Source organism: Myxine glutinosa, chromosome 3 (genome assembly GCF_964187855.1).
Source record: "Myxine glutinosa chromosome 3, kmMyxGlut1.1, whole genome shotgun sequence".
Lineage (NCBI taxonomy): Eukaryota > Metazoa > Chordata > Myxini > Myxiniformes > Myxinidae > Myxine > Myxine glutinosa.
In genome coordinates, this window is record NC_136263.1 from 146732002 (window position 1) to 146743329 (window position 11328).

Consider the following 11328-nt stretch of genomic DNA (forward strand, 5'->3'; position numbering starts at 1 on the left):
AGTGATGGCTTATGGGAGGCACGAGCTGGTCTTGGGTCCAGCCCGACCCATATAGGCTGCCTTTGTCAAAGGGACGACGAGAGGAGCAATGGCAATGAGGTGAAGGAGCCCGGGCTCCACTGCCCACATGACTCCCACGCTCTCACCACAACTCAACACACCCCTCTCCTATTCTCAGGGCCCGCCCTCATGCATGACGGGTACCTGTCATTGACCAACCCACTGCCTGTGGGCAGCACTGCATACCAGGCAGTCCAAACACTCTCCAGGGCTCCACAGCACACTGCACCATACTGGCCTGCAGTCCTTGGCCAAACAATCCCTATTTCCATTCCATGAAGCTCAGTGTCTTCATGTTGTGTGCCTTTATTTATTCAAGTCCTCAATCTAACAGGTCCACACAAAACTTTACTCTATTGTGCTCTAAGATCGACAATTGCAAAATATACAAGGCCTCCGTAAGGGCAAATATTGCATACAAGGGAGCCAAATAGGTCCCTGATACAGGGGTAAGAGTCTAGCAGAGGGTGGGGCAACTAAAATCACAGGTATTTGGTAATGTCCAACATGAGTGGAGGTGGATGAGTCTGTAAAGCTGGGCCAATGCAGCACACACCCTTACCTCTCCTTTTTCTTTGCCTCTGATGCATCTTGTCCCTTCTTCACCGAATTTGTCGCTTTCCTCTCCTTACGAGTCTCCTGCCGTTCTCGTGTCCGCTTACCCCTTTCCCATGCAGCCTCGTCACGTGCAGCTTGCCGCGCCCGCTTACTTGCAGGTGCAGACGAATCCAAAAAGTCTTCATCTGGAACAAACGGCAAATAGTTTGACAGCACTCTCTCTCTGGGACTCTTCAGCTCTATTTCATTTCTGGGACTCTTCAGCTTCAGCTCTATTTCATTTTACGGAGGTCACGAATGGCAAGGCAAATGCAGCATTGCAAAGGTTGGCCTCCCACGTCACATTGCAAAGAAAGAACAAACCTTGGAATGTTTGAGGGGAAAATCTTGGAGAATTTCATCAAAATGCAGCCAGTATTGTGTGAAATAGCAAATCAAAGGTGATGGCAGCACACACAATTTTGAATTGCAAACTATGCAGAAATAACATTCAGTTGCCTGACAATGTTGCAGAGGGAGTAAACTCACCTCTGAGCTGAATAATCTGGGTTCAAATCCCAAATATGTACGTAGGTGCGTGCAAATGACCCCAAATTTAAACCGTTCATTTTTACATCATCATACCTGCACCATGTTTTAATTTAAATCCCTTCAGCTGATCACAAGTTATCACATTTTACCTGACATGATCTCTGACCTTTGACTTCTTGATACAATAATCCAATCAGTCAATCTTTGCATTATATATACCTATACAAGATTTGCTCAAAATCCCATCACTTGTTCACAAGTTTGTGTGATAACACAAGCGTTACGCCTAGGTCCCCCGTCGGTGAAGTGATGCGAGTTGACAAAGTGGAAGATGCAAGGCGGCCATCTTGGATTTTGACATGGCGACCCAATTTTCAATAGCGTTCTTCCTTATGCCTAGATACACCAACACACGAGATTAGAAGTTGGTGCCTCGCTTATTTTTCAAGATATTTCGCTCACAAGGGTCAGACATATATATGGTGGCGGCCATCTTGGATTTTGACATGGGAACCCAATTTTCAATAGCGTTCTTCCTTATGCCTTATGCCAACACACCACATTAGAAGTTGGTACTTCGCTTATTTTTCAAGATATTCATCTCACAAGGTTCAAACATACATGGCGGCGGCCATCTTGGATTTTGACATGGCAACCCAATTTTCAATAGCGTTGTTCCTTATGCCTAGATACACCCACACACCAGATTAGAAGTTGGTACTTCGCTTATTTTTCAAGATATTCAGCTCAAGGTTCAGACATACATGGCATCAGACATACATGGCGGCAGCCATCTTAGATTTTGACATGGGTTGCACCCACACACCAAATTCGAATGCGGTCCTTCGCTCACGCACGCACGGACGGACGGACACACGGAGGGGAAAACCATAGTCCCCCTTTCGCTCCGCGGTGCGACAATAAATTTTACTTCACATGACCTCTGACCTCATGACCCCAAAATCTAATCAGTTCATCTTCACCTCATTATACATACCTGCACCGAGTTTGAGCAAGATCCCTTCAGCCGTTCTTAAGTTATCGTCGTATTGAAATAATTATAACTTAACATGACCTTTGATCTCAAAATTTAAGCAGTTTATCTTTGCATCATAATATATAATTATACCAAGTTTGGTGAAAATCCCATGACTGGTTCACAATTTTGCTTGGTAACATAATTTTTACCTTATGGGATGTCTGACATTTGACCCCAAAATCGCACGCCTACAAACGCATGCACGATTCAGTTAATCTTTACATCATTATACATACCTGGGCCAAGTTTGAATTTGATTACTTCAGCCATTCTCAAGTTATAGACATATTACAGAATTTGACATTTGATCTTTAACCTCTTGACCCCAAATTATAATCAGTTAATCTTTACATCATCATACATAACCTCTACCAAATTGGTCAGCATCCCATCCCTGGTTCACAAGTTATTGATTATACGCACGCACCCACATACGTACGTACGTACGTACGCACCTACATACGCACGCACGCGCCTACATACGCACGCACGCGCCTACATACGCACGCACGCGCCTACATACGCACGCACGCGCCTACATACGCACGCACTCGCCTACATACGCACGCACTCGCCTACATACGCACGCACGCGCCTACACACGCACGCACTCGCCTACACACGCACGCACTCGCCTACACACGCACGCACGCGCCTACATACATACGCACGCACGCGCCTACATACGCACGCACTCGCCTACATACGCACGCACTCGCCTACATACGCACGCACGCGCCTACATACGCACGCACGCGCCTACATACGCACGCACTCGCCTACATACGCACGCACTCGCCTACATACGCACGCACGCGCCTACACACGCACGCACTCGCCTACACACGCACGCACTCGCCTACACACGCACGCACTCGCCTACATACGCACGCACTCGCCTACATACGCACGCACACGCCTACACACGCACGCGCCTACACACGCACGCGCCTACACACGCACGCACTCGCCTACACACGCACGCACTCGCCTACATACGCACGCACTCGCCTACACACGCACGCGCCTACACACGCACGCACGCGCCTACACACGCACGCACTCGCCTACACACGCACGCACTCGCCTACATACGCACGCACGCGCCTACACATACGTACGTACACACACACGCGCCTACATAGGCACGCACGCACCTACATACGCACCCAAGCACCTACATACGCACCCACACGCCTACATACGCACGCACGCGCCTACATACGCACGCACGCGCCGACGCACGCACCCGCCTGGACGCACGCACCTACATATGTACGCACGAACCTACAAAAGTACATACGTACGCACCCACCTACGTACGCACCCACATACGTACGCACCCACATACATACGTACACACCCACCTACATACGTACGTACGTACCTACGTACCCACCTACATACATACGCACCCACATACATACATACATACGCACCCACCTACATACGCAACCACCTACGTACGTACGCACCTACATACATTACGTACGCACCTACATACATTACGTACGCACCGAAAACATTGCTTCCGGCGCCTCCGGCTGCAGACATATTTGAAAAAAAATTCTATCACGTGACCAGGTGACACACGTGCTATGCAAACATGGTGTCCGTGGCACTTCGTCGCTGCATTGTCGATCGCAAGAGACGGGCCACGTGACCGTGTTAGCGAACTCGGATAAGCCGCGAAAGTAGTGCTGCACATGTGGCATGCATCACGTACCATCTTCAAATCCATCGAACTGCGAGTAGTCAACAACCTTTCTGTTTCTGTAAAAAGGAAAAACAAAAATTATCCTCAAGATAACGAGTATCCAACCGATCCGGTGTCCCTAACGTCTCTCAGAGCAAAACCGCAAACCCTTTTGTGTCCTTAAACTCCTGTGAGGACTCAACGTCAAGGCCGCAAAACTTGCATCGAGAGGATTGCAAATCAATCATCGGATCATACATTATCAAACCATTGCAAACCCAAGATGCCGGTGCTGCATTCCCGCTGTGATCATCAAAGCGCAACAACAGAACAACCGCACTAGGAGCAGCACCATTAAACAGGCCGCTAGGCTAGACCAGGCCTTGCAATAAGCGACCAACCTGGCGGGCCTTGCCATGGTCGCCCGTCAAATGAGCGCGTTGTAGGAGCTCGAACGATCAAAGATCGCGTAGGAAAATTAATCAAGAAGCCACTGGAAGCAGCAGCACTTAGAAAGACGCCGATATCACGTTACTTGCAACCGAACCGCAAAGGAGCGCTGATAGCTGATCCGAAGCGCGGAGATTTGCCAGCCGGATGGAGGCTGCGAGCATCGAGTCCTCATTTGTAGATTCGCGCCGGTGCCTTCATTGCCATGAATAATAATTACTCATCAACGCCACCGAGCTACGAATATAAATCTCACTTTTAGTTGACTATAATTTATCGATATATCTGAACTCCCATACTTCTAAAAAAAAACCTCATAAATAAACCAAGGTTATTCGGCACTGGCGGTGACGAATCTGCAAACGGGAATAGCGCGCCAATTCGGAAGGTGACGGTGGGACGGCGGCACGTGCGTCGATTTAATTAAATAATGACCAGACCCTTTTGTCATGATGTTGCAATTAACGGTCGAGTTTTCATGAAACTCCAAACACTTGCAGTGGAAGCATGAATGCGAACCAGCGACGTTGTTGGCGTATCATGGAGGTGTTGTTCCTATGGGATTGTTGTCTGGATTGGTCTCGACTGGAAAACTTTGATTTCGGTTCAAGATCATTTGCAGCACACGTGACACCTTGAGCTGAAATGCCGCAGGCGCTTTGAAACATGGACAGCGGGGGTCGCCTACATTTACTTGCATTTAAGGCCCGACGGTGTTTTAAAGATCACTCTGGTGGAGGGACATTAAATTGGCGAAGACATGGAAGGTTGAGACTGGTGGGAATGATGTCGATGACCTTGAAGATCCTCTTACAAGGAGCCTCTTGGGGTCTGCAGCTGATTTACTCGGCCTTTTCAGTCTCCCGCAGTCCCACTGTTTTATATGTTACCCCTGCCACCTTGATCCTGCCTTTACAGGTTTTTTCCCCCCCTTTTCTCACCAGCCTCGACCATAAAACAAAAAGAGAACACAGCAGCATTTCGCCGAAATATGACCCCAGCAGTGATTACAAGGAATGAGATGCACCTGTAGGTCTCCAAACGGCAGGGAGAGCTGACCACCGCGCCATATTCTTCACCATAGGTAAACGGTGCAGCCTGTACCCTCATCACCACGGCGTACTATCTTATTGAAAAGTTTAGTATTAATGTGGACTTGTGCACGAGACGAGAGGACCTCTTTACCTCCAGCCCCAAATCACCCAATTGTGACGTCACAGCAAACTTAGTCAATCAGCTTTCAGGAATGAGCCTGATGCTTCGCCTGTTATCTATAACAAGCTTGCTATAACCATTACAAAGCCAATCCATATCTTCCTTTCCATAGTTGTCATATATATATATATATACATACATACATACACACCTGGAATTATCACTGGACCCAGCTGGGCATTTTGCCAGCTGCCTTGCAAGTATCGAGGCTGCCCTTTCGCAGAGTGCTGTCATTAAGAGACTCAGTGTGAAGATGGTTCAGATGTCGGTTCAGCTGCTGGCTGACTCAGATGCACAGCTGCTCATCAAATCCTGGTGGACATCCATCCTATGCTGCTTCTGATCTATCCTCTAATATGCAAAGCTGCTTGTATTACATTAACCGAGATAGATACCGAGTGGATATGGTGGTTCCGTACCCAGTAGATATGGTGGAGTAACCTGATTGATGTTCCTCACACGTAAGCCATGGTGTTTGGAACTGCTTGCTCTTTTCTTTGTCAAAGCATTGTGCAGAGCAAAGAGCAATACCTAGATATCGTCATGTTTTCTTAACAGCTTGTTGTGACCATGCCTTTATTAAGCATAGTATGATCACAAAGGAAAGCCACAGTTTCTGTTGCTTGGTATTGCATGTAAATAAATAAATGTTTCAAAAGGGCTACAATGTTACTATACAGTCACGTGAAAAAGTAAATACACCCCATGTAAAGTTTTGACTTTTTCAACATATTTCAACATACAGCTATTTGATCTTCATTTCAACAATATTGATGGATAAAGGTGATATAATATAACAAATATCATGAAACATTTACATTTTGTAGTCCATTGTATAATTTAAATAAACATAAATGCAAATTTCGCATGTGGAAAAAGTAAGTACACCCTTGTCTATAATAGGTGGTATTGCCCCCTTTGGCAGAAACAACCTCAAGTAGGCGTTTCTTATAACTGTCTACCAGTCTCTGACATCGACTGGGAGAAATTTTTGCCCACTCCTCCATGCAGAATTCTTTCAGCTGTGCGATGATTGAGGGGTTTCTTGCATGCACAGCTCGTTTCAAATCCCCCCACAACATCTCGATGGGATTTAGATCCGGGCTTTGACTTGGCCATTCCAGAACCCTCCATTTCTTTCTTTTCAGCCATTCCTTGGTGGATTTACTGGTATGTTTAGGGTCATTGTCATGTTGCAAGGTCCACCTTCGGTTGAGCTTCAACTTCCTGAGAGATGGCCACACATTATCCTCAAGCACCCTCTGGAACAATGAAGAATTCATAGTGGATTCTATGATGGTGAGCTGCCCAGACCCTGATGCAGCAAAGCTGCCCCAAACCATAATATTTCCACCACCATGCTTTACAGTTGGTATCAGGTTCTTGTGGTCAAATGTTGTCTTTGGTTTTCGCCAAACATGTCTTCTGGTACTGTGGCCAAATAGCTCTACCTTTGACTCACCTGTCCAGAGCACATTGTTCCAGAAGTGCTGGTCTTTGCCTCGGTGTTCATTGGCAAACTTTAGTCTTGCCCTGATGTTCTTTCTGGACAGCAAAGGTTTCCTCCTGGCACACCTCCCATGTAGATAAAATTTGTACAGCCTCTTTCTAATGGTAGACTCGTGCACTTTGACATCAACAGTGGCAAGAGCTACCTGTAGGTCCCGTGATGACATTCTGGGGTTCTTAGAAACTTCTTTCAGCATCTTGGGGTCTGCTCTCGGGCTGACCTTGCTGGGGCGGCCTGGCCTGAACAAGTTGGCAGTTGTTTGGATTCTTCTCCACTTGTAGATGATCTTCCGGACAGTCGAATGATTGATTTCAAATTGTTTGGAGATCTTTTTAAATCCCTTCCCAGACTCGTAGGCATCTATAACCTTCTTTCTGAAGGCCTCAGAGAGCTCTTTTGATCTTGGCATGGTGACGCCGCACACTTCATCAACAAAGAGCAAACCAAACTAAATGTCTGAGGTTTAAATAAGACAGGTTCCTCCAAGATCCTCTCCAATGATGTTCTAATCATTTGCACTTGAGCTGGTGCACCTGATTCTAATTTTAGGTATTTGAAGTAGTGATAAATGTAGGGGTGTACTTACTTTTTCCACATGTGAAATTTGCATTTATGTTTATTTAAATTATACAATGGACTACAAAATGTAAATGTTTCATGATATTTGTTATATTATATCACATTTATCTATCAATATTGTTGAAATGAAGATCAAATAGCTGTATGTTTAAATATGTTGAAAAAGTCAAAACTTTACATGGGGTGTACTTACTTTTTCCCATGACTGTAATTCACCAAATGTCTGTCCGTCTGTCCGTTCCCAGGTACCGCAAAAACGGATGAATCGATCTCAACGAAATTTTGGGTGGGTAATCCTGGGACCCCCTGGAGTAAAATAGGCTATATTGTTTTTCCAATTTTTTTCCAATTTCCAAATTTTCCAGTTTTTCCAGACACGATGGAATAATATTGTTGCGTATCTCAGAACGTCGGCCTCCCCCTTACCAAGGGGGGATTAATGGCCTTGTATTTTTACGAGCCGACGCGATCCGGGGCTATCACGTTCCTTCCGGTGGTCAGTGTTAAATAGGGTTGTAAGCCGAATTAGTCTTATTACCTAAGTACTAACGCCGGCCGTGAAGCAAGGAAATAACACCACCCAAACCACGGTTTCAGTGGACACGCCGAGCGAAAGCGAGCCGCGATTCAAGGCCGTTAACAGGTATTAACCCGATTGGAGCGGTTGTGATCGTGCCACGCTTACCCAATTGAGAAATCACTAAGACGGTCGAATTAAGAGGAAAACAGGCAGAACAGGTAATTTATTATACTTTGTCCAAATAAGAAAGAGTAAAAGGAGCAATGTACAGGGAAGAAGAAGAAGCAGATACACAGGGCAGCCTTATACAGTCTTATACTTATCCATGGACACGGGCCCGTTCACACTCAGTCACACTCTCAGACTCACTCACATGGGGTTTGTAGATGGTCGGGTTGAGGGGGGCACCGATGGCGTCCACAGCTCGCTCCGGTCCCAGACTCATACCACGGAGCAGCTGGTGATGGTAGACGGCAGGCAAGTTGGCCCCGTGTCGGTGGCACGTATCGGACAATTATACTGGGGGGGGGATCGGTAAGCTGGCGATTATACTGGCGTACGTAATAGTTGTACCGGCGCCTTATACGCGCTCCCGGTATAGCTCGGTACAATGCGCAACTCCCACAAGTCCTCTGCAAGGCACCGCTCCGGCAATGCTTTCCCAATGATGTCACCAAAGCCAAGCCAAGTCCCAGTTCTTTGCCACTGCCGTATGCACGCGAGTCCTTCTCATATATCGAGTGCCGTTCAGTTCTCTTGGTAAAACGCAATCCTGCAAGTCCTTGGACAGTCCTCCAGAGGGCTTTGCGCTCGCGGTTATATAGCGCCGCTTTAGCCAACCCTCTCCAACCTCTAGCCACACCCTTACCACGCCCTTTAGCCATGCCCACTCGAGCCCTGGTTGGTTGATGGGGTCTTACCGGCTCCGCCCTTGATGGCTGCCTGACGTGGCCACACCCCCACCCTTGCGCTCCGCCCCCTTTTTGGGCCTTACCTCATGGCATTTGTCTGGTTTGAGCGAGCAACTGGCAGCTAACGCTGCCGGCCCAACGCGTAACAAACTGCGAGCATCCTAATGCGAGGGACAATGGGGTGCAGACTGGATGGGCGCAATGGGGCATGGGGTGCAGACTGGATAGTGTGCAATGGAGTCGATTGGAGGGAGGCTGCAAACTGAACGGGGCCTACTCTTATTTGTTTTACACAACGCAGATGATAACTATTGGAAATGGCCTTATCTCACATATACTAAGAAATAACTAACGTTCTAAGGTGACATACGTGTTGTTTGTGGCCTAACTATGGGGTGCAACCTTTAACCTTTAATGATGTTACCTGTGTGGGTTCTCAAAACCGCAACAATATTTACCAATATGAACAGTGATGTGGCTTTTATTGAAATTATACAAATACTGTTTAAATTTTGTTGATTTGCGTGTGATATGATTTCATGGATGTTTATATAAATCGTTTAAAATAAAAAAGCCTTCAATTTCTGATATTTTGCCTTTTCATTTGGGCCTCCCAATTGAAGCCCCGCCCGTAGGGCAGGTACCGTTGCTAGTGCATGTAATCTGCAAGGCTGCTTCGGCATAAAACCACTCGAACTCGTCATTTGACACGTCCATTTGCCCTGATGATGACAACTGTAAATGTACTGTAAATGTAAATGTAAATGTAAATTTATTTACTGTAAATGGAAATGCTACTGTCTTTTCTTTTCTTTTTGTGCCCCCGCCCCTGAAGGTGGCAAGAGGCATTATGTTTTCGGGGTGTCTGTCCGTCCCTATGGGATAAACCTCGTTTTTCTCAGCAACCACACATCCGATTGAGAAGAAACTTTCAAGGTGTGAGCCACACTCATGTAGAATGTCTTTTTTTAAAATTGTGACGTAATATGTCATGTGGTATGGTAGCCATCTTGGATGAAACACAAATAATTAAAAAAATATTTCATGTAAACCACTGAATGGAGAAATTTGAAACTTAGCACATTGTCAAGTCCTCCCAATGGGGAACAAAAGCATGATAATGATGACATCATAGGTGATGTGGTATACCAGCCATAAATGTTTCAATCGAATTCCTTATCCTAAAAATCTGAAATTGCATGCACATGATCAATGACCTATTTGTACTGAAATATTAAATTTATGACATTGGTCACATGGTTTGGCAGCCATATTAGATTTAACCTCAATCCTTATAAAAACATCTTCTCCCAAACCACCAAAAGGATTGAGTCGAAACATTACATGTGTCATCGACTAGGCATGGCGATTAAAAGTTGATCATGAAAGCATTATCAGTCACATGGTGTGGCAGCCATATTGGATTGAAGGAAAATATTAAAGAATTAAATTTCTCAGAAACCACTTATCCTATCAATGAGAAACTTTACAAATGTCATCTAACGCCATTGCTGCATATAGTTTGAAAATTATGACGTCGTAGGTAACGTGGTTTGGCAGCCATCTTGGATAGAAAAACAAACCTTGTCCGATCAACACGAAACTTCACAAACGTGATCCGCTACCCATACATTTGCAGAGTGCATATTATTGATGTCATATGTCATGTGGTTTGGCAGCCATATTAGCTTTAAAGCTGATGTTAAAAAAAACCTTCTCCAAAACCGCTTCACCGATCGATGTGAAATCTGTCATGTCTGGTAAAAATGTGATACTTGAGAATAGCTAAAGGGATTTAAATCAAACTTGTTTATTTTGAGACAACCAACAAAGGCATCTACCCATTGTCACGGGCAGGGACTGGGAGGGGGCATATTGGTGACGCAGTTGCATTGCCATTGTTAGCTCACCTGGAATGAAGTTCAGGGGCGCTTATGCAATAATGGCACACCGTCGGTCCGTCAGTCCATCAGTCCGTCCGTCCGTAAACACTTGCAACTTCTTCTCCGAAACCGCATTTGTACCAAGTTTGGCACAAATTATATTTGTTATGTTGTGACTAAAGTTTTTTCACAGCACTAAGAAAATCGAAGTCTAGGGGAGTCTATGGGGGGTCAAAGCGGGTCCAGGCTTGACCCCCTAAAAGAGGTATTTGCTTTCTTCTCCGAAACTACACACACAATTTAAATGAAACTTGACCACAACCTTCAGCACCTGTGATGTACCAAAGTTTGTTCACGGCATAAAAAAAAAAATCGG

The 11328-nt window shown here is 45.8% G+C and overlaps 1 protein-coding gene across 1 annotated transcript; it reads right to left on the reverse strand.

Annotated features, from left to right (window-relative positions):
* Window positions 1-603: 603 nt before the first annotated feature.
* On the reverse strand, window positions 604-4506 carry LOC137423134 (nuclear ubiquitous casein and cyclin-dependent kinase substrate 1). Its single transcript, XM_078773529.1, has 3 exons — window positions 4286-4506; window positions 3915-3961; window positions 604-803 (listed from the first exon to the last, which is right to left on the reverse strand). The coding sequence occupies exons 1-3, from the start codon at window positions 4300-4302 to the stop codon at window positions 619-621; spliced, it is 249 nt and encodes an 82-aa protein (XP_078629655.1). The 5' UTR covers window positions 4303-4506; the 3' UTR covers window positions 604-618.
* Window positions 4507-11328: the final 6822 nt, after the last annotated feature.